The sequence below is a fragment of the Hyperolius riggenbachi genome, chromosome 8 (assembly GCF_040937935.1).
Source record: "Hyperolius riggenbachi isolate aHypRig1 chromosome 8, aHypRig1.pri, whole genome shotgun sequence".
In the NCBI taxonomy this organism is placed as follows: Eukaryota; Metazoa; Chordata; class Amphibia; order Anura; family Hyperoliidae; genus Hyperolius; species Hyperolius riggenbachi.
The window spans coordinates 259053316-259077259 of record NC_090653.1 but is presented as its reverse complement, the minus strand read 5'-3'; the positions used below and the strand labels follow the sequence as shown (position 1 = coordinate 259077259).

General features: G+C 45.5%; 3 protein-coding genes across 8 annotated transcripts in view; 2 read left to right on the top strand and 1 right to left on the bottom strand.

The window, feature by feature from the left end:
* C8H9orf43 (chromosome 8 C9orf43 homolog) overlaps window positions 1-10208 on the bottom strand; it is a 46768-nt gene extending 36560 nt beyond the window's left edge. Inside the window, exons 1-2 of one of the 5 annotated variants that reach the window (XM_068248701.1) lie at window positions 10116-10208; window positions 3419-3528 (exon numbers count right to left, since the gene is read on the bottom strand). In XM_068248701.1, coding sequence (XP_068104802.1) covers window positions 3419-3528; window positions 10116-10159 — 154 coding nt within the window. In that variant the 5' untranslated portion in view covers window positions 10160-10208. The other 4 variants (XM_068248704.1, XM_068248705.1, XM_068248702.1 and 1 more) reach the window with 4 other exon arrangements.
* ALAD (aminolevulinate dehydratase) overlaps window positions 1-23944 on the top strand; it is a 106728-nt gene that overhangs the window by 14881 nt on the left and 67903 nt on the right. The gene's annotated exons all lie outside the window — the stretch shown is intronic.
* POLE3 (DNA polymerase epsilon 3, accessory subunit) lies at window positions 10255-23874 on the top strand. 2 transcript variants are annotated; one of them, XM_068248710.1, is made up of 5 exons: window positions 10255-10392; window positions 13095-13175; window positions 17886-17971; window positions 20124-20242; window positions 23039-23874. In XM_068248710.1, exons 2-5 carry the CDS (start codon window positions 13110-13112, stop codon window positions 23221-23223), a joined length of 456 nt encoding a protein of 151 aa, XP_068104811.1. In that variant the 5' UTR covers window positions 10255-10392; window positions 13095-13109; the 3' UTR covers window positions 23224-23874. The 2 variants fall into 2 exon arrangements, with proteins under 2 accessions (XP_068104811.1, XP_068104812.1); XM_068248711.1 differs by lacking the exon at window positions 10255-10392 and adding an exon at window positions 10401-11282.

Below are 23944 nucleotides of genomic sequence, written 5' to 3'. Positions count from 1 at the left end.
TCGCCCGAATGCTACGAGGGCTACTAGCAGCATAGCCTGTGCTCCTTAGCCACGACCGATACTTGTAAATGCTGCACGACGGTGACGTATTGCTACCACGATACTTTAGTAGCGCAGCCAATACCAAGTTACTGAATGTAGTAGCGGCCATGCTAGTGAAGTATCGTGGTCGCGATACATTACTATCGTGTGGAAGTATCGGCCATTGCTAAGGAGGGCAGGCTATGCTGCTAGTAGCCCTCGTAGCATGCGGGCGCTATCATTAAGTCATGTTATTTTAAATTATGCGCATATTAAGATTTAACTCACGCTGTTTCAGTGTAATAAGCGTTATGAAACCAATCCCAATGTGTTATTTTACCCGGGGTTCACTCGGGTTCTCTCCACAGAAAGCTAGCCGTCTGCTGAAATCTGCCTGGAGATAAGTGGTGCGTGGTGATAAAATCATTACCTACTCATTGATCTCATTCCCATCAGAATGGTGAGAATCCTGTAAAAGATTTGTGAATATTTCATGGTGTATGGCTGGTTTAACCGGATTGGGGCCACAGTAAGTTGAATCTGTGCAGCATCTCTGATGCGGCGTAGATTCTACACCATGGCTTAACCATAGTCTTAAACCAGCTCAGAACTTCCACCTATCAGTCAGGAGCCGTTTTCATTGGTTCCTGACCTCCTGACCACTGTGAGCCAATCACAGTGATCGGGAAGTGAAAGAATGAAAGAATGCCTCTGGTCCCTTTAAGGGCCCACCCCAAATGGACTTATGCTGGGATGGACTTATGCTGGGAATACACCATACAATTTTTTTCTGTTATGCTGGGCATACACGGGCCGATTAGCCGCCGGATCGACCCCCGCCGTGTCCCCGCTCGTCCGCGCGGATCGATTCCTGCTCGTCCCCGACGGCGCTTCTTATCACCCACTTGAATCGCCGCTATTGTCCGCCTGCGGGGATCGAGCGCGGAATCGATCCCCGCGGTGATCGGACATGTCGGATATTATCAATCGAGCCATCAGCGGCTCGATTGATAAGGGGGCATCGAGCCGTGTATGCCCAGCATTATTATACGAGCGCGCACGAGCGGGGGTCGATCCGGCGGCTGATCGGTCGCCGGATCGACCCGTGTATGCCCAGCATTAGATTTACCTGCCAGATAGATAAAGTTCAACATGTTGGAAATGTATCTATCTTACCATCTATCTGCCGAGCAATTAGGCATTGTTCTACTCAGCAGGAGATAAACAGAAGACAATGCACCAGAGATAATGACCATTTCTACAGAAAATAATCTAATTATGCATTCTAACAGAAAATCTAATGCCTGGCATACACGGGTCGACCGACGGCTCGATTAGCCGCCGGATCGACCCCAGCCGTGTGCGCGCGGATCGATTCCCGCTCAACCCCGCCGGCGGTCCTTATCAGCCGCTCGATTCCCTGCCATTGTCCGCCGGCGAGAATCGAGCGGGCGCGGGTCGAGCGACATGATCGGGCCAGCTGAATATTATCAGCTGGCCGGATCAGCTGATACAGAAACGTACCGTGTATCCCCAGCATAACAGAAAAATCTAACAGAAGAATCTAAAATTGTATGGTGTATTCCCAGCATAATTTAGGGCTTCCTCTAGCCCCCTGTAGCCTGTGAGGTCCCTCAGCCTTCTCTGGGTCCCCTCTGCGGTCCCGCTGGCAGCTTCAGTAGATGCACGACTTTGGCCAAAGTCGCTCATGCGCGGCCTGTCCGCGCCCCTGGTGTGATCACGCGCACGTTGCCGTATCCTGCGCATGCGCTGTTCTCAAAAGGCTGCAGGGTTCCATATATTACTCTTATGCTCATTGAGCCTGGATTTCATCTCCCGTGTGGTCTGGCCTACATAGGATAGACCACGAGGGCACATGCGCAAATAAATGACACCCTTGAAATCACATCTGGCAAAATCTCCAATCGGTATTGGACTAAGTGACTTGGGGCGCTGCACATAAGAGCCTTTTATGATACCATTGCAGTGCTGGCAATGAAAGCAAACCTGAAGTGAAAATAAAAGTATGATATCATGAATTGTATGTGCAGTACGGATAGTTCATAGAACATTAGCAGCAAAGAAAAGAGTCTCAGATTTATATTTTCAGTTATATAGCTTTTTTTGTTATAACATTGCATCATTCTCTAACATTTGCAGTTTACAAAACACACACTGAATTTTAAATTATGAAACAGAGCAGAGCTAATGCCCCTTTGAACGCCCCTGCAGTAAAATCGTATCTGAAGCTGTTTTTCACTGTTCCTTTTATGTATAAGTGCTTCCGAACACAGCACTGTAGCCAACCAACTTGGACAGAGAGCTCTGAGAAGCTCTTTTGCATAGATAACAACTGAACATTTTTTTTAACTCTTCCTGTACTGGAAACAATATGAGAATCATTTATTTGCTACTAAGGTTGTATTTCTTAGCTGTACTACACACGCATTTCATTATCTGGCCTACCACCCCTCACAAGTGCTCTAAACCCGCAGCTGAACTCTGGTCCGCTACCTCTTGTGTCCCCACCTCTCCCTCTAGATTGTAAGCCTTTGGGCAGGGTCCTCCTCGTTTTGTGTCCTACCTGATCATGCACCTCCATTACTGTGAACCCAAGCTATGCATCTGAGTGAACCTAACTTGCCTAATCTCCATGCTCCCCTCCCCTCCAGTGACTGACTAAGCATTACCTTGTACTCATACTGTGCTGTGTGATCTGGTTTTCTTGTATTCCTGTATTGTCATATTGCTGTATGTCACCCCTAAATATTGTCTGTAACCTAAATTAATGTCCAGCGCTGCGTAATATGTTGGCGCTTTTCTAAATACAATAAATAATAATAATCTCATAAATTTGTTTTCACTTCAGTGTCACATTAAACAGAAACTCCGACCAAGAATTGAACTTTATCCCAATCAGTAGCTGATACCCCCTTTTACATGAGAAATCTATTCCTTTTCAGAAACAGACCATCAGGGGGCGCTGTATGACTAATATTGTGGTGAAACCCCTCCGACAAGAAGCTCTGAGTACCGTGGTACTTCTGGCAGTTTCCTGTCTGTGAACCTTGTTGCATTGTGGGAAATAGCTGTTTACAGCTGTTTCCAACAGCCAAAACAGCATGCAGCAGCTACATCACCTGCCAACAGTAAAAATGTCACCATATGATAAATGTCAGAATATAAATTAGGGATTTAAAATATTTTGCAATGGGCAAACACTAACTAAATCATTTATACATAATTATTGTAAAAATGAAGCACTTTTTTATTACATTATTTTCACTGGAGTTCATCTTTAAGGCAGGGAAAAGTCCCTTTCTTAGGCGGGCCCAGAAATAACTGTCTTCAGGGCTTAGATCTCCCAATGTCCGCTCTGACCAAATGATCGACTTACCCCTCTGACAGACAAACCTCGGCGGTGTTCGGCAGATCAGGGCAAGCTGAGGATCCGCCTCCACCAACGGCCAAAACTGCAGGATACTGCCAGGTAAAATCGCGGACTCCCTGCAAAACGTGTGACATTCCCATTAGTATCATTCTCTTCCTCATCTCTAGAGCAGATCGATGTTAGAGAAATGTAGTAGAGAAATGTAGTTAGAGAAATGGCCAGATAAAAGTAGGAAATTGCCTGAACTGGTAGTGAGCAATTTTGTGTGTTGCAGTTTGCATTCAGTTTAGAGGTGATGCGGGTGAAGTCCCTGGAGGTGAGAGGTCCAGGGCTCGCCCGCATTTCCCTCTAGGTATCACATGGTGGTTTGGGGGCCCCAGTAAGTGAGAGAGACTGGGGCCCACGGCTGTCGTGCGAACCAGTGTTTGTGATTTTAAATTTTTGTTTTGCAGCTTCCAGGATGCGGTTGACAGGTGAGTGGTTAGGGAGGGGACTGTGTGGGAGAGGCCTACACGCGGCAGTCCCTGTAAAAGATGTAATCAATGATTACGTCCAACCGAGCCTCCCACTTGAATGCTAATTTATGCAATCCTGCTAGATCGGTATGGCAGGTAAAGGGTGTATGACCGTACACCTGATTGGCTGACTGGCGCCTGCTGGCCAGATAAAAGTAGGAAATTGCCTGAACTGGTAGTGAGCAATTTTGTGTGTTGCAGTTTGCATTCAGTTGAGGTGATGGGGGTGAAGTCCCTGGAGGTGAGAGAGCCAGGGCTCGCCCACATTTCCCTCTAGGTATCGCATGGTGGTTTGGGGGCCCCAGCAAGTGAGAGAGGCTGGGGCCCCCGGCTGTCGTGCGAACCAGTGTTTGAAATGTAGTATTTGGTCAGTATGGACGTAGTGATAAGAACCTTATCCACAAAGAAGCTTTATCATCAGTCAAGGATAAGTTAATGGGAGATCAACGGGTGTCAAATGAGAAGCTTGTGCTCATTACGTCCATCCTTGAATTCGGCCTCTACCACTCCCTCGGTGACCCTTGTCACTGCTCCCACCCACTGTAGCTAATACTGGCATGTCTGACTTTGAAGAAATACAATTTTTGGGTGCGGGGCCTCCTAGAGGCATCCATGGGTACTGCAGAGTTATTGACAACCTGTTTTTTTGGTTGGACAGGATCTGAGGAGGAGTTGTTTTTTGAGGATTTAAATGGGAAACATCCGATGCTTAAAGTGTACCCGAGGTGATATGTGACATGATGAGATGAACATGTGTATGTACAGTACAGAACATATTAATAACCAGGCTATTCATTGTTTACTTGCTTTTGCTGTCTGAATAGAGTTCATTTTTAGGCATGGAAGTGACAGTTTCTGTCTTGTCGGGAATATAGTAAACATCACTGATAAGCAGATTACAGCCATAAATGTTTTCCTGGCAGCATACAACTTCTGAGGACAGGGGGGAGATAGGACAAGGTCAGTAGTTCATGTATTTTAACTCTGGGACACTTCATAGACTGCTACTGATTAGAGACAGAAAAACACTCAACCTAATTGGGAATGTTTAAATATAAAAAAAACCTGGGATACTTAAAAAGTCATTTTAGGAGTAGGAGGGTAAATATAATTGTTTATCTCATCAGTTTATTTTTACCTCGGCCTCACTTTAAATTCAAAATGGATGATCGCACTGAAGTTTGTCACTTCCCTGATGTGGAGATCAGGATCAGGGATGATGGGTTTGAATTCGATCTTTATCGGAAAGAGACTGATAAAACTGGTTTCCACTTGACCAGTAGTTGCCATGCCAGGCCATTGATTAATGGGCTCCCTAAGAGCCAGTATATAAAACTTAGAGGTATTACATCCAGCACACTTTATTTTAACCCCTTAAAGCGGACCCAAACCAAACATTTTTTTAATTCAGAATATTTAGTTGCACCACTCTGACATACATACACATACAAAGATAAATAAACACTCCTTCAAGCCTGTGAGCATTTCAGTGCATGCTTTTCACCCTCCTCTTTGCATAACTAGGGTTATACAGGTGGCAACCATTCGCAATTCCTCCTTTGCCAGACACCATCTACTCCACCAGTTTGCCGGATTCTGTCCTGGCAATATGAAAGTAAGGGAGGGGTTCCTCTAATAAATGTAAAATATTTTATATTTGTCATCATGCAGCTGAAAAAAGGCTGCTATTTATTATTATAATTTTGAAAATAGATTTTATTTCTGAAATGTTGTATTTTTAATTTGGGTCCACTTTAAGTACCAGCGGTCTCTGCCCCTTAAGGACCAGAGACCGCTGGTACAATAACGACGGAATCCAGACGAATCGCCGCGCATACCCGCCACAATCGCTGTCACCGCCGCACCCCGGAATCCCTCTAACATCCACTCTGCCGTCTCTATGACGGCAGAGTCATGTAAGCTGATCAGGAGCCACTTTCATTGGCTACTGACCGTGTCTATCAATGTAAGCCAATGGGAGCAGCTTACATTGATAGACACGGCTAGGAGCCAATGAAATCGGCTCCTGACTGACTCACATGGCTCTGCCGTCATAGAGACAGACAGAGCCAGTGAGCTGCGGCGAGACACGTCGGGTTTGAGCAGCGAGATCGGCGGGGAGCGACGGAAACGGCTTCGGACGGTGATTGAAATCTACGCCTTGCCAGCCAGGAGCCCACCAAAAAAGGGCATAGATTTCAATCACCACGGTAAGTAGTTAAACAGGCGGGGCTTCTCACTCAGGATTTTGTCAAGAAAGGATATATTCAGAGAAGGTGTGAGGCGCTAGCAGGGATGGAAGGAGAAGCATTGAGAATGTATGGTTTACAAGAGGAAGCAAATGATACTAATGTAAATTTCATAACGGTTACCTGAAATCCAAAAATAATTTGAAAGGTTCCTCCAGGGTGAAAAGGTTAAGAAAGACTGATCTACAGAGGCTTTCGTTTCTTAGGTGAGTATGTGATATTTGCCCTGAGCTTAGGCTTAGGTACACTTTAAGGGTGTCCATCTCTGGCGTTTGTTGCTCAGGATCTAGCGCTTCACTTATTGAGATGAAGGGGAGCATCTATCTCACATTTAGGCCTCGATTCATAAAAGTGCTGTTGAGCGGGGAAAGTCGAGCGGGGAAACACCGCTGTCGGTATTTCCGCCTTCAGGGTGGTAATTCATAAAAATGTAGCTAGATGTGACAGGCGTGCGGAGATATTCCGCTGTAGGCAGGCGTTAGGCTGTCCTACGCATGCGGAAACAGGAGAAGCAGGCGGAATCCCTCCGTGCGGTGTTCTCTCTGCAGCTGCTTGGGAGGTCTGTCCCATTCACTGCAATGTATTCCGCACGCTTCTCGCCACATCAGAGGTAGCGGTAATACCCGTCCGCATACCGCTACCTCTAATCTTTATGAATTGACTACTTGTTACTTTTGCTATGATAATCACCACGCAAGGCGGTGATTTATCACTCTGCTCGCGAATGTCGGCTTTTCATGCGGAAAAAGCCAGCCTTTATGAATACAGATTTTGCTGTGTGGTCGGTAAAGTGTGCCGTTTTCAGCATTTACGAATGCGGGAATGCTTTATGAATCGAGGCCTTAGTCAATTGCTGTGGTCGATCAAGATTTCAGAAGTGCTACACATAGCTAGTTATAGTCTATCTTCCGTATGGGTCAGATGGGACACATGTGCTTGCCGGTTGCTGGAGCAACCGGCCCGAAATAGCACAAAACTCCCCCCGTAATACTTACCGAGGCTCCAGCGACATCTGGCAGTCTCCCTTTATCTCCCTCGGATCGGCTTTCCAGCTTCCCCAGTGTACAGAAGTCGGAGTGTCAGCTGACCCACACCACGTCATGTGATACTCCGACTTCTGTATACAGATGCAGAAGATGCTAGGAGCCTGCAGGGAGATAGAGGAGGACTGCCAGTCATCGCTGGAGCCTTGGTAAGTATTTAAATGCCTTCCAGCACCCACAGGAAGCCCCCAACAGAGGTCCTCTTTATGCCTCAGGCCTGCCGGTTAGTTGAGACTTCCGGTTGCCTGAATTCTGGAAAACGGGGACTTTGCTGTATATACAGTGGCTTGCAAAAGTATTCGGCCCCCTTGAAGTTTTCCACATTTTGTCACATTACTGCCACAAACATGAATCAATTGTATTGGAATTCCACATGAAAGACCAATACAAAGTGGTGTACATGTGAGAAGTGGAACGAAAATCATACACGATTCCAAACATTTTTTACAAATCAATAACTGCAAAGTAGGGTGTGCGTAATTATTCAGCCCCCTTTGGTCTGAGTGCAGTCAGTTGCCCATAGACATTGCCTGATGAGGGCTAATGACTAAATAGAGTGCACCTGTGTGTAATCTAATGTCAGTACAAATACAGCTGCTCTGTGACGACCTCAGAGGTTGTCTAAGAGAATACTGGAAGCAATAACACCATGAAGTCCAAAGAACACATCAGATAGGTCATGGATAAAGTTATTGAGAAATGTAAAGCAGGCGTAGGCTACAAAAAGATTTCCAAAGCCTTGAACATCCCATGGAGCACTGTTCAAGCGATCATTCAGAAATGGAAGGAGTATGGCTCAACTGTAAACCTACCAAGACAAGGCCTCCCACCTAAACTCACAGGCCGAACAAGAAGAGCGCTGATCAGAAACACAGTCAAGAGGCCCATGGTGACTCTGGACGAACTGCAGAGATCTACAGCTCAGGTGGGGGAATCTGTCCATAGGACAACTATTAGTCGTGCACTCAGAGCTGGGACAAGGTCCTCCAGCACCCAAGGACGAGACACCAAAGTGCGCCCCTCCATCCCTCCCACCCCAGCTGTCACACGCTGATTGCTATTAGACTAAGAGGGCCACAGGGTCCACAACCTCCCCAAAACCTTAATATCTAGTTATCTGGCTTGCAGTCACTGCTATGTATCCCCTTTTCTTATTTCTTTCTGCTTCAAACACAATTAGGAATGACAGCTGAATGAATTGTGCGCCCCCTCCTACACTGCGCCCTGAGGCTGGAGCCTCTCCAGCCTATGTCTCGGCCCGGCCCTGCGTGCACTGCACAAAATTGGCCTTTATGGAAGAGTGGCAAAAAGAAAGCCATTGTTAACAGAAAAGCATAGGAAATCCCATTTGCAGTTTGCCACAAGCCATGTAGGGGACACAGCAAACATGTGGAAGAAGGTGCTCTGGTCAGATGAGACCAAAACTGAACTTTTTGGCCAAAATGCAAAACGCTATGTGTGGCGGAAAACTAACACTGCACATCACTCTGAACACACCATCCCCACTGTCAAATATGGCGGTGGCAGTATCATGCTTGGGGGTTCTTCTCTTCAGCAGGGACAGGGAAGCTGGTCAGAATTGATGGAAAGATGGATGGAGCTAAATACAGGGCAATCTTGGAAGAAAACCACTTGGAGTCTGCAAAAGACTTGAGACTGGGGCGGAGATTCACCTTCCAGCAGGACAACGACCCTAAACATAAAGCCAGGGCAACAATGGAATGGTTTAAAACAAAACATATCCATGTATTAGAATGGCCCAGTCAAAGTCCAGATCTAAATCCAATCGAAAATCTGTGGCAAGATCTGAAAACAGCTGTTCACAAACGCTGTCCATCTAATCTGACTGAGCTGGAGCTGTTTCGCAAAGAAGAATGGGCAAGGATTTCAGTCTCTAGATGTGCAAAGCTGGTAGAGACATACCCTAAAAGACTGGCAGCTGTAATTGCAGCAAAAGGTGGTTCTACAAAGTATTGACTCAGGGGGCTGAATAATTATGCACACCCCATTTTGCAGTTATTTATTTGTAAAAAATGTTTGGAATCGCGTATGATTTTCGTTCCACTTCTCACATGTATACCACTTTGTATTGGTCTTTCACGTGGAATTCCAATAAAATTGATTCATGTTTGTGGCAGTAATGTGAAAAACTTCAAGGGGGCCTAATACTTTTGCAAGCCACTGTAGCTTACCTAGCTGGTTGTTTTTAGTGTTCTCTGTCAGATATGAGAGAAATGTGATATGAAAAAAAGAAAATAATATTTCTTCAGGTTTTCACCTTTACTGTTTCTCTGTGATGCCAAAAGTGACATCACTTCTGCCCTATTCTTTTAACCCAGCTCAGTGTTAATTTACTTCTTATTTTACAGATTGCTGCCCCTCCCACAGCAAACATCACCTGGAGATAACAGGTTTACATCACTGTGTACATTCTTCAAAGGGAAGAGGGGGTTCAATTACCTTCTGGCCAGTGTTCTTATCTTATCTGAAATGGGAGGTTTCTGTTATTTGCATTTTGAGATAAGTTTGTAACTTTAGTTATAAAAAAAACTCCCCACAATCATGTTGGCACTGCACAGTTCTGCAAAGGCACACAGATCAGGTAAAATAAACGTTAGGGGACATGTAGATGTTCTCTTCTTTGCTGATGATAAGGTGTGAACATGTCACCATGGGGTAAACTTAGGAGGGAAAGTGAATTGCTTGCGGGCCCCTGTGTGTATGTGTGGGGCAAGGGTGAACAAAGGCAGAGTTTTCATTTCTCCTTTTATTTTCTAAGGGTACAAGACAGCTACAGCCTCCCCATATACTCTGCCTTAGCTGCCCTTCCCCCAGAACCGGGGTCCCCTCGCATCTACCCCGCAATACTCCGCTGTAATCTTCACAGAACACTCACCCAGCACTGGTCCCCATAGCAACATAGCACGCCGTCCCACCCATTCCCGTCACCGTCTCCACGCGGGCGCTGATTGGTTACGCTTCTATGACGTATTAGGCATCTGTCTGCTGGAACGCACAGCACACAGGAGGGAATATGGCGGCAGTGCGGTGGAACGCATGAAGGCCTGCAGGGGGCGGGGACAGGGGCACGTGGTGCTGGGTCGAGGTTCGGGCTGCTGGCGGGAAGTGGGAGCCGGGCTGGAAGGGGATTATCTGCGAAAGACGAGGGAACGGTAGGAAAGGACCCCTAGCAGCTACTCTTACACTGGCAAGCCATGCAGGGGTCATAATAGCTTAAAGGGACACTCTATTGTTGCCACCTCGTTGTCGTAGATCTGTGATATGCATTTATTATGTCATTATACATAAATGATCTAATCATTTCTGCTTCCAGATAGCAAAATATTTCGAATAACTGGCAATAAGCTCAAATGGTACTTGTGTGCAACCATGGCAACAGTACATGGGGGTATGGACTGTGCAGAACTCTCCATCTTCTTGCAAGAGTTAGGCTGGGAGTCTGGGACCACACTTGTAAATTGCGCAGTGCTTATCAGTGGTAATGTGCATGTTCAATTGGAACTCTTGGATCCACCCTGCATAGAATCACAACGTGCGTATGATCCCCATGGGCTGCTAACAGGTTTTAGCAGTTTATGGTGGGGAATGTGCATGTTAAAATTGTCCTGAAAGCTACAGGCGGTTTCCGTGGATACAAGTGTGGTCTCGCTCTAAAGCATCACACGCACAGATAAGTCATTTGAAACATCTGACATATATCGCTGTATCGGACAGTGGGAATAAAACATTTAAACAATAATATTAAACAAGCAACAGCGTGTATTCTGGCTGGTTATACTGGCGGATCAATTCAGATGATTATTGGACAGACATTGTTCTCCCTAGAATTTTTTTGCAGCCGGGTGGCATGAAAAAATTGTCGGGTGGGGCGCAATGGGAGAATGCAGGGCCTGTACAACTCTGCCTACAGCATAAGAGGAGGTGAGCCGATGACAGCCGGGTGCTCACGAAAATTAGCCGGGTGGAGCACCTGGCTAAAAGAGCCTGGGGAGAACACTGGACAGATATCATGCGCTCAGCCAGTGTGTATGATTTCGTTCAGGTGAGGTTGTTCTGGAGCATGTGCGTGCAATCAACCTAATCGTTTATTTCATTGTGTGTGAACAATGTTGTTTAACCTTAGCTATATGATTCTTCCCAGATTTCATTTCTAAAGGTGGTATAATGTTTTTTTTTGGAAAGAATCATGACACTAAGTATTGGCAGCTAAAGAGCCTCCTCTCCTAGTTTTGGTAGCCAGAGAGTGACCCCTGAGTGTAGGCAGTCAGAGTGTACCCCCCTAACTTAGGTAGCTATGGAGTGACTCTCGTACAGGTATCCAGAGTGTGCCCCCTCGTTATTGGTCACATACGGAATATTTATCACATTCTTCTCCTGGTGGACTCCAAGCGCCAGAGTTGCAGCCACTAGGGCACACTCTATAGGCAGTAGCAGTGTTAGGGAGTCTTGCCCAAGGTCTCCTCACAGAATAGGTGCAGGCTTCTGAACAGGAAGAGCCAAGATTAGAACCCTGATCTCCTGTGTCAGAGGCAGAGCCCTTAAAGTAAACCTGAGGTGAAAGATAAATGAAGCCTTGTTCTTCCCCAATCTGGGCTGGTAACTTCAGGAGTTTGGGCTTACTGACCATGTGCGGCCTTACGAGAGGCCAGCACGGTACGCTCCCTGCCATACTGCGCCGACTGGCCAAATTAACCAGGCCAGATTGTGGAGGATCCAGGAGGTGGCGGAGGACGGAAAAGCGTAAAGGGGGCTAGAGGAAGCCCCAGGTATGTATAAACCTTCTTTTTATCCTTCATCTCTTGTACACTTTAACCAGTACACTATCCAGCCAATAAGTGTCCTTATGTATAAATCCACAATGTATAGGTGGACAGAGTGTGCCCCCCATTTTTTTTTGGTAGTCAGTGCTACCCCCGTTATTGGCCATAAGCGAGCCCCCACCCATGCAGGCAGCCAGAGTGTTCTCTTTACCCCCCTTCAGTAAAGGTAGTCGGTGGGTGCCACCCCGCTCCGTTCAGTATTGACCCCCTTCCTGATCATGCCCCCTTCCCCTATGCAGAGACCGCAAGAGCCTGAAGCTTACTCACATTCTGGAATTTGGCCACATCCTGGAAGTCTTCCTCCTGTCCTGCGGGGGACGCAGGGAGATCTGTTGGCCGCCATAAACCGCGGGTCGATTTCAGCACTCTGAAAGCAGATTCTGGTTCTGAAATCTTTCGGCTATCGGCCTTGTGACGCCGCCTCTCCGGCCACTGTCTATCCTAATGAAAATCTACCGACCAATTTTGTAACAAAATTGGTTACATCGTCGAGCGGGCACGCTTCTGGCAGCACCGATATTCATCAGTTTCAATAATAATTATTGAATCGGATGGTTGAATGGCTTCCTTCACAGTCTAGTCTAAGGCCTCAATTCACGGAGCTTTATCAAACACTTTATCAAACGTTTGATAATTTTCCTCATGGGTAAAATCTAATTTTGAATTCACTAAGGTGTTATAGATTTATCTAATGTTTTATCGATGAAATGATCAATAAATCTATAACACCTTAGTGAATTCAAAATTAGATTTTACCCATGAGGAAAATTATCAAACGTTTGATAAAGTGTTTGATAAAGCTCTGTGAATTTAGCCCTAAGTGATCTTTAGTGCTTTAGGGCAATGTGCTACTACAGGCTACTCAGCACAGAGCCCAACAGCCTGTCTATGCAGCAAACGTTACAAAAAAAAACTCCTAAATCGTCCAGGAATGATTGTTTTGGGGGACAGATTTCTCACATGTTTATGTAGGTCTATTCTGATTTAAGGTGTGTAAATACCATCCTGATTCTCCTTTTTCTCTACACCTTTAGTTGTAGTCGGTCAAAATGGCTGAGAGACCGGAAGATCTGAATTTACCCAACGCTGTGGTCACAAGAATCATTAAAGAAGTGGTAAGAAGTCACTCGATATCCCTGGCATTATAAAGGTCACCATACAGTCTTGATTGTACAATCTTTTCTTTTTTTTTTTAAGAAAATTTTTATTGAAAATTTTGATTGTACAATCTTAATCAGATTACATCTATTTAGTGTAAAGGTCCGTACACACGCCGGACTGGAGGCAATGACGGGTCCGTCGTCACCTCCCGCTGGGTGGGCGTTCCAACGACAGTCCGGCGTGTGTACGCACTGTCGGCGGACTGATACGGGTGGATCGCTCACAAGCAGCCGTATCAGTCCGCCGACAGACTGTACACACGCCGGACTGTCGTTGGAACGCCCACCCAGCGGGAGGTGACGACGGACCCGTCGTTGCCTCCAGTCCGGCGTGTGTACGGACCTAAATGCTGAGAATACACGGTTCGATTCTTTTGCTCGATTCTGCGCCCTATCGTTTTGCCCACTCAGATCACTTTTCTTCCGCTCTTTTTTTCTTATCTTTTTTTTTCAATTCTCTTCAATGATGAATCGAGCAGCAAAACGATCGAACGGTGATCGACATGTCGAAATCATCTATCGATCCATCTTAATGGCTCAAAATTGAGCTGTGTATTCCCAGCATAAGGGCAAAAGACTGAGATTACTATGAACACTTTTTTGGGGGAAAAAGCTTAATGTGGCCATACACTGATCAATTTTAGGGCTCTTTTCCACCATGAAATGCGATCGCAATCGTGTTTCATATTCCACCATGCGATTGAGCTACTATACGAAGTATAGTAGAGCTCAATCGCATACAAAACGCGGCAGGACGACAATTGCGCTTTGACCAAAAGCGCATCGCAATCGGATCGCACTAATGGAATTTGCTGCTACAGCTTCCATTAGTTTAATGTACCTTGCGATTTGCGATCAGAGTCAAATCGCAGGGTAGTGGAAAAAGGTTTCGTTGACCAAAAAAAAGTGATTCCTTTATCAAATCGTTTATAAATCAGTTCAGATTTTGTAAGTTCAATCGAAGCAAACCAATCAATATCTGCTAGATAATAAAATTGCTTGACAGAGCAGGATGTAAAAATCCCGTCCATTGTACAAGCATTGAGTGTATTTCAGTTATATATTAAAGTGAACCGAGCACCTTTTTTAGCACTCAGGACATTTCTATAGCACATGAAAAATGCATGCCAACAATCTGTTTCATCATTAAAATAAACTTTCATTTTACCTTGTATTTTACATTCAAAGTAGTTTTATTAGCCTGTTTCAGCAGGCCTGCTGACCGTCCCCAACCGCAGAGACTTCAGGAAGCGAATTGTTTTATTTAGCTAATTACCAAGAGGTAAACAACGCTATTAGACAACAAAGGGGGTGAGTAATTAGGACAGTTTCTTTAAAGACATTGTGTGTGTCAAAGTGTCAAGATAGCATCTCTGACTTCTGTAAATAAGGTCACCATGAGCTTGCTGGTTAGTCTGTACCTCTCGGATTTACAAGCCCTACTCCATAGAGCCAAATTAATCCATGCCATGCACTGATGAGGATCAAACAATCCGAAACAGTCTGTATGCATGTTGGGTTATTATGGCTCTGTACAAATTAACAAGCTGACACATCATTGCATTCCAGCGGTTCTGGAGGTGTGTTTAGCTTCTAAGGGTACAATGGTTAATTTGCATATATTCAGCAGTGGTGCTCTGGGAGACATCTCAAGCTCACTCCAACCTGAATTATCGCAAATTCTTTCTGTTTTAGGAAAGCAAACTTTTGTTTTTCTGTAAATAAGGAATGTGAGAAGGGGAGGGGGGAACATGGCAGCTTCTATGCCAGGAGAGATTCCAGTGAAAGAGAATGTGCTCAGTTCCCTTTAACCTTCCTGGCCGTCCATTACCGCCGGAGGCTGCCGCTCAGGCCCTGCTGGGCCGATTTTCATGCAATAAAAAGCAGCACACGCAGCCGGCACTTTGCCAGCTGCGTGTGCTACCTGATCGCCGCCGCAGCGTGGCGATCCGCCGCGTGCAGCGGTGAAAGAGGGTCCCCCCAGCCGCCTGAGCCCAGCGTAGCCGGAACAAACAGTTCCGGCCAGCGCTAAGGGCTGGATCGGAGGCGGCTGACGTCAGGACGACGGCTAACGTCCATGACGTCACTCCGCTCGTCGCCATGGTGACGAGGTAAGCGAAACAAGGAAGGCTGCTCATTGCAGCCTTCCTTGTTACTTCTGGTCGCCGGAGGCGATCAGAAGAACGCATCCGGAGCGCCCTCTAGTGGACCTTCATGCAGCCAACTTTCAGTTGGCTGCATGAAATATTTTTTTTTTATTAAAAAAAAACCCTCCCGCAGCCGCTCTGGCGATCTTAATAGAACGCCAGGGTGGTTAAAGTGATCTAAGCAGCTCCTGGCTTCAAATTGCTGAAAGGGCTGCCATGTTTCAGGAGTTCAAAACCCCTGCTGCTTTTATGCTGTCTTACCCAGGCTAGGTGTGAAATTCTTCAAGTGCGTCTGTTTTCTATTTGAAGTACAATGGGGAAGGCTCAGGGTTTGTTTGTGGTCAATTAATGCTTCATACACACTTGAGATAAAAGGCAAGATCACAGACCAATTTTACCCCCTTCCATGTAGTATGAGAGCCACACTCTACACAGTCTATTCTATGGAGCTGAACTCCCCATCAGACAGAAATCTTTGCAAGATGCTGCACACAAAGATGCTGTACACACTCAAAAGATCATTATCTGCAAAAGATCTGTTCCTGCAAAAGATCCATTCCTGCAAAATGCATTCATAGTCTATGATATCTGCAGATCCCATACACACTTGGTTTAACAGACAATCATCTGCAGATCAGATCCACCAGGATGGATCTTCAGATCTGCAGATGATTGCCAGATATGCAGATGAAGTCTGTTAAACAAGGTGTGTATGATGATCTGCAGATCTCATAGACTATGAATGCATTTTGCAGGAACAGATCTTTTGCAGATACTGATCTTTTGAGTGTGTACAGCATCTGTGTGTGCAGCATCTGTGTGTGCAGCATCTTTGTGTGCAGCATCTTGCAAAAATTTTATCTGATGGGGAGTTCAGCTCCATAGAATAGACTGTGTAGAGTGTGGCTCTCATACTACATGGAAGGGGGTAAAATCGGTCTGTGATCTTTCATTTTCCAAAGACTTTTATCTCAAGTGTGTATGTAGCATAAGTCTAATAAGGTGATTTCTTATCTGCCTTTCATCATCTGTTGCTCTCCGTCCGCAGGTCCTTTCACGGACGCAAGAAGTGTGTATTTTAACACTTAAATGTAAAAAGATGAGGTAAAATGAAAGGTTTTGTTTTTTTTAATAATAAACCACATTTTAGAATGCATTTTTAATTTGCTATAGAGCTGCACTGGGTGTTAAAAATGATGCTCGGTTCACTTTAATGGATTTCGTGTAACTGAACACTTGCATTGGTGGAGAGGAAGAGAGGGTTGGCATTATGGCTTCGTAAAGAGATCTATTGACATCACAAACATATCAGCTATCAATTAAAATGTGTGGAACATTCACCAAACATTTCTTCATCAACAAACGTATTCTGATTTAAAAAAAAAACAAAAGAGGTCGTAATGTTGAGCCAACTTAGTTTGATCAGTGTCTGGACACCTTTATACTGTGTGGAAATGGTGAGATTGTACGTTCAAGAGACTAAACCTTACTGGGAGGGCTACATATAAATATACAGCAATATATAGATCTAGGAAATGTTTATAATGCTGACACCAGGAAAATCACTGCAGAGGAGTAGCTATGGGTGGGCAAGGGGGACACATGTCCCTGGGCGCAGCACTGTGAGGGCGCTCAGCACAGCCATTGCACCCCCACATGCATGAGATGTGGCTCACTGGCTACCCAAAGTACCCCTGCTCAGGGGCGTAACTGGACATCACTGGGCCCTTTGTATGGGGCCCCCACCCCCCTCGCTTTCTGCACATGAAAACTGAGGACCAATGTGTTTTCCCCATGCAGATAAAATCACTTAGACTTTAAGGGAACCAGAGACGCCAGGAAAAAGTTTTTCTACATACCTGGGGCTTCCTCCAGCCCCATACGCACGGATCGCTCCCACGCCGCCGTCCTCCGCTTCCTGTATCATCCAGTTCCGGGTCCCGTAGTTTCCGTCAGTCGGCGTCAGCACGCGGCCAATTGTCCGCATCACTGGGGCTCCCAGCATACCATTACGCGTGCGTCTCCATACTGCGCCTCTGAATCATTGTAAGAGTGTGTATATTTGTATAAATCAGAATCAACGCAGAATTATTTCCATCTCTATTAGTGACATAGCTACACATCAGGCTTTATTCTTACAGCATAGATGTTATTTAGTATATATAAGAGATTCCTGTGTACACATCATATATACAGTCACAATCGGATATGTATATCTGACTTTAAAAATACGGGGACTGCTTTATTGAAGGAGCACAAGTAACTTATTTTGATTGGTTTATTTCATTTTTGTGGACTAAGCACAGCTATTACTGTATGTATCAATTATTTATGATGACTATTATTTGAGAAATAGAACCTTTTATCATATTTTCTATTTTAATTACAGTTTAAATTCATTAGGAGTCGGAGTCGGTGCATTTTTTTTTTTTCCGACTCCAGGCACCCAAAATTGCTCCGACTCCACGACTCCGACTCCACAGCCCTGGTAACATCACTGTGGTTTATCTTCCTGCAGTTACCGGAGGGCGTTAATGTCTCCAAAGAGGCTCGCAGTGCGATCTCCCGGGCTGCCAGTGTATTCGTGCTGTACGCCACGTCCTGGTGAGTATTTACACTGAGTGGGAACACACCTATTGCGGCCATAGACCCTGAACAAGCCTGCAGATCCGATGTTTAACAGGATTTGCCGCATGGTTTAGCGCAAGGGTAGGGAACCTATGGTTCGGGAGCCATATGTGGCTCTTTTGATGGCTACATCTGGCTCAGTAGGGGTTGACACAATAAGCTACAATGATCAAACAGCGCAGCTTAGTGTGGCAGCGCAAATACAATCTTCAAAATGGGCACGCTACTGCTGTAGCATGCACTACTTACCCTACTCCAAAACGAACGGCTGCTCCAATTGTCCCACTCTGGACCCCGTTAGGTCCAGTGACTTTGTAGGACGAGATCCCTGCAATTTGGCCCAAGAGGCTGCCTGCCAAGTGACAGGCAGGCTATTGGGCCAATCAAAGTTTGGGGATCTTGTCCTACAAAGTGAACCAACCCCCAAGTAAGCTAGCTAATTGTACAAGCTGTTAGTCGGCATTTCTCCTGTCTGGCTCTCTGGGAAATTGCTAAAGTTGCTGAAACCTAAGAGAAGCTGAAGACGTGTCTGACACTTCCGCTGCCTGGCGGATCAACTGTATACACCATGGAAACAGGGACGTGAGCCCTACTGTCCCAGTTTGAAAAATATTGTATGGCTCTCACGGAATTTCATTTTAAAATATGTGGCATTAATGGCTCTCTCAGCCAAAAAGGTTCCTGACCCCTGGTTTAGCGGAAATCAGTTCAAAGGTCCAGGGATCCACAGCTAGCATTATACCTAGTACAAACCTACACGGCCAGTGATATCACAACACTCTTGTCTGGGATAAGAATTACAGCCTATGCCACATCCACTTTCCATCAATAATATGATCAACTGAGGCCCTAATTTTCACATCTTTTTTTCTTCAATCCATTGTGCTTATCGATTATAGAAATGGTGTATAGTCTGTTGAAAGCGGTGCCCAAGGCAGTTACCTTATTTTCAGCATATAAGAAGCTCTGGACTATAAGATGCAGGTTTAGAGGGGGAAAAAAATTATACTAGACCTGGTGCATCTATGGTCCAGGAGCATCGTGTAGCTGTTCTTCCTCAATTATTATGTCACCCTTCTGTCCCCAATGTGTCCTCCTTCTGTCTCCCATGTTGTCCTCCTCTGCTCCCCCTGAATAGATGAAAGCAACGACAGCACAGCTCACCTAATCCCTCGGAGCCCACAGCGATCAGAGATCCCTCCTCTCTCTCACTGCTCCCTTAGTGCCGGCTTCCACTGATTATGTCATTAGCAGAAGCCGGCACTAGGGAAGCAGTGAGAGAGAGGATTCTGATCCCCGCAGGCTTCCATGTGTTGGATAATGCTGGGAATACACTATCACTATCGTTTTTCTGATCGATTTCCATTTACTTCAATGAGAAATTGATCAGAAAAGTGAACCATCTATCCACCAAAAAATCTCGTGTATTCCCAGCATTAGGTGAGCCGTGCTGCCGCTGCTTGAATTTAGTGTGAGACAGCTTTAGATAAGGTTTTACTGCAGGAAAGTTCAAAGGGTCGTTATTTCTGCTTTGTTTTATAGCTGAAAAGACAGTGGCCCATATGCAATTCACTTTTTCACCTGAGTTATCTCCAAGTTGACATTTTCACACCTTGTCATAAAATCCTTTTTAAGCCAGCAGCAAACAAGAAAATACTCAAAATAATTTTGATAATAGCTTTTCTTTACTTTTTGGTACATTTTAGATTACAAAATTCTGAAAAGTTATTTTAAAAAAAAGTTGAAAAATTATCTCCTAGGAGAAAACTCATGTGAAAAAGTTAATTGCATATGGGCCAGTGTGTGGTTTGTAAACTGCAGCTGTGACAGTATGATGCAGTGTTATTAAAAAAAAAAAAAAAAAAAAAGCTTTTGAACTGAAAATTAAAATGAGACTTTTTCTTTTGCTACTGATGTTCTATTCATTATCCATACTACACCTACAAATCATTATATCATATTTTTTTTTTTTTTTTTTTTTTTTTTTTTTTACTATCTTCAGGTTTGCTTTAAGGCATTACCTAAAACTGGATCTACTTACATGCCTATGCATACCAGCTCACAAATGGAGACTACTTAGCCGCTGCCCAAACACTACCACAGCTACAATTATGTTTTGTTTCTCTAGTGCCAACACTTTTGCCGTGAAGCAGAAAAGGAAGACCCTTAACGTGAATGATGTGATGTCCGCAATGGAGGAGATGGAGTTCCAGCGTTTCCTGACCCCCCTGAAGGATGCGCTAGAGGGTGAGCACTCAAATATCGATCATCTCCCCAATTTGGCCTGACATTGCCTAGTCTCTTCATACCCTGCATGGCTTGTCACATGACTGCAGAATGCCAGTAACTGTTTGTTCAGCAGCATTGACATGAAGGTGTTCCTCCCACCCATATGTAAGGAGTGTGACGCTACTACAACAAAGGATGTGAAAATGTTGGGGGGGGGAGATAAAAGCTTAAATAAAGGGAAGTGGTTATGCGCAGCAATAATCAGAACATACAGTGGGTTTTATTCATTTTACTTTTTCGCCTAAGCTTTCTCCTAGGTCATACTTTTTCAATAGAATGCCTTTTCACCACCAGCAAGCAAAGAAATACTCCCGAGAGAGTTCATGCTGAAATTGATTGGGAATTAGCCTGCAGTGTATGATTTTTATTTTTTAATTTATTTTTTATTTATTTTTTTCTAAATGGGAATACACCGTAGATTGTTTAAAGTCAGTACATGTGTACTGTGTAAGGCTTATTTTGGCTTGCTCTAGCTTCTTTCTGCATCTGTCTCTCAAGCAGTAGCCGTTTTACTCCTGTATCCATCCCTGCACACCGGGCTCTGAGAGTGCGCTGTTTTGTGTAATTACTGTTTAAAACATTTGAGGTTTGTAATTAATTGGGCAGGATTCCTACATAGCCTCACAACCTTGTGTGTTAAAGGCAGAATCTCTACCAAAGCTTCTGCTTTGCTTTAAAGTTTTATTCATATTTTAGCCCAGTCATCTCAGCAAATCTAATTCTTCCTCTGGAAGAGCCTACAGAGATAAAATGGAGAATTACACAGGCTGAGATGAGTGGCTGAAAGAGCATGAATACCGTATAACTTTTTCTTCCTTTCAAGCAAGGCAGAAGGCATTGTCTAGAGGTAAAGCATTTACCTTTGACACAGAAGACTGTGAGTTCAAATGTGGAGGAATCCTAATTTAGCTGCCAGATTATTTACAAACCTCTAAAGTTTTCAGCAGTAATAGCACAGTGCACTCTCAAAGCTTTGTGTACAGTGACTGATTCAGTTGTAAAACAGCTGCTGCTTGAGAGAGAGAGACAAAGAAAGTAGCTAGAGCAAACTAAGCGGGAGGGGACAACCTCATCAGTAAGCAGCCTTCTGACGGGAAAGCAGCTGTCATATGGTGAACATTAACACCTCTACAAGACTTGTAAACAGAAAACTTTGCTGAAAAATTAATGTCTTTCTTATTATGTAAATGTTAGCAGAGTTCTCCTAAAGAGACTCTGTAACAAAAAAAACATCCCCTGGGGGGTACTCACCTCGGGAGGGGGAAGCCTTAGGCCCGGTTCACACTTGCGGTTCTCTGCCAAACGGACCGGATCCGGATCGGAACCGTATGGTTCTGATCCGGATCCAATCCGGATCCGGTCAGGTTGCATCAGGTGTTCATCAGGATGCGATCCGGATCCGTTTGACAAAAGATAGTAGAAATAGAATAAAAATGTTGGGGTCTGGGAGGTCAGCAGAAGGTGGACCTGTGGAATCAGGCCCTCCGCTGTTTAGCACTCACCTCCACCTCCGACATACTGCCAACATCTCCAGCACGTTTAAAGTCACTGCTGCTCCACTCCAAAATGCTTGCCCATGTGTCCCCATCCAAAATCGCCGCTTCAATACGCATAGGAAGTGGGGTAGAACATCCGGATTTTTAGCCAGTGTGTTGTGCGCTCTCCGGTTCTCATTGGTTTGTATTGGCTGGATGGTGCAGTCCGGCTCCGCTCCGGATACGGCTGCCGGAGGAGCCGGACCAAAAAATAGCGCATGTTGGGTCTTATGCCGGAGTCCGGATCCGATCCGGACGAAACGGACGCATGTGAACGGACGCATAGGCTTTCATTGCTATGCCGTGCGTCCGTTCTGCATGCGGTCCGGCTCCAGCACGGCGATTCCAGACGGCGACCGCTAATGTGAACCGGGCCTTAGGGTCCCAACGAGACCTCCCCCCCCCATACACACACACACACACACACACACACACACACACACACACACACACACACACACACACACACACACACACACACACACACACACACACACACACACACACACACACACACACACACACACACCTGTAGCTGCAGGCAGTCCAGTGCTGGCTTTACCTACCCTGGCTCCAGCGGGAGCGCTGTTGCGCCTCAGCACGAAGATAGGTGGAGATAGCCGATCTCCGGTAGGTCCGCTCTACTACACAGGTGCAGGAGACTTGCGCCTGCGCAGTAGAGCGGACCGACAGTGATCAGCTATTTCCGCCTATCTCCGAGCGGAAAGCCGATACTGCACCTGCGCTGGAGCCTGCAAGGTAAATATTTACATCCCCGCTGTTTGGGGGGCACAGTGAGACCGCAGTGGGACACTGGAGGACAGGGGAAGCCTCTATCAGATCAGGAGGCTTCTCCTACCTGAGGTGAGTACCCCCCTTCCCCCCCCCAGAGGAACTTTTTTTTTAGTTAGAGATTTTCTTTAAGATTTTTTTTTTTTCACTATAGTGCCCTGTTAATATTGGCCTAATAGTGCAGTGCTTTACTTCGGTTTATTTGCAGCGTGAGTGACCTGCACCACACTTTCACATTCGATAGCAGCAAAAGCAGTGTGGAGCTTTTTTGCTGCAGGATTACACATTCTAACACATGTATACTTTTCTTTATATGTGGGAGAACTGTCTGCCGAAGCATTTTGTGTTTTTGTCTGGAGAATACAGATGATGATACGGCTGTTTTCACTTGGGTCAGACTGTTAGTGCATCTTTACCTCTATTACAGCTTACAGGAAGGAGCAGAAGGACAAGAAAGAAGCCACAGAGCTGAAGAAGAAAGACAAAGACAAGAAAGGGGACGGGGAAGAGGAGAAGGGCCGGGAAGAGGAGAATGAGGAGGAGGAAGAGAAGATAGAGGAGGAGAAGATGGAAGAGGATGAAGTGATTGAAGATGAGGAGGTGGAGAACTGAGTGTCATGTCTCCTGTACAGGACATTTGTGTCACGCTGGTGGCATTTTATTGGAGCGTTTGGTCTCCGTATTTATCTTGCGGTTCTCCGGTGTGGTAGTTTTCCCATCGGGCTGCTCCCAGGGGCACACCTGTGTCTGAGGATTGTTCTATGGTGGGAAGGTGTTATCACCTGAGTGTGTCGTGTAGCAGAACTCCCGGAGAAGCATGTGATCAGTTTGGTCAGGTGGTATGTTTGTGAGGCTCTCATGCTGTCATCACTTCCTGCTTTAGCCTACACAGGAAACAAAAGTGACACATGACCATGACCAGCCAGTCAGAGCCTTCCACATATGTCACCTGATCAGATGGTTCTCCATGAGGTCCTGCTTCATGCGTGCAACCCTAGTCCTCACTGCCAATCTGTACATAGACTTGTAGAGGGAAATATAAAGGAGATGTGCATTGAGGGATCTACTTCTGTCTTCAAGTTTTGGGTTTCATTTTCGAGACTAGTGCAAATAACAGTGGAGCAAAAGAAAATCAGGTGACAAGCGCACCAATGGCCCCATGACCACCAGTATTGCAGTAGACCAGGAGTTCCCGCTCCTCTCCCATCTCATATTCATTTGCTTCCATCGCTAGGCAGTCCTCTCTCCTCTGCACAATTGGGGGGGGGGGGGGGGGGGGGAAGAGGCGCCCTGGGTGTGATAAAAGCATCTAAAAACAGCTTAAAAATGATAT

Excerpts from the sequence above, each read along its gene's own strand:
- POLE3 (XM_068248710.1), top strand. The coding sequence starts at position 13,110 with ATGGCTGAGAGACCGGAAGATCTGAATTTACCCAACGCTGTGGTCACA. Across the intron at positions 13,176-17,885 it reads CAAGAATCATTAAAGAAGTG|TTACCGGAGGGCGTTAATGT; the intron begins GTAAGAAGTCAC and ends ATCTTCCTGCAG. Across the intron at positions 20,243-23,038 it reads CCTGAAGGATGCGCTAGAGG|CTTACAGGAAGGAGCAGAAG; the intron begins GTGAGCACTCAA and ends CCTCTATTACAG.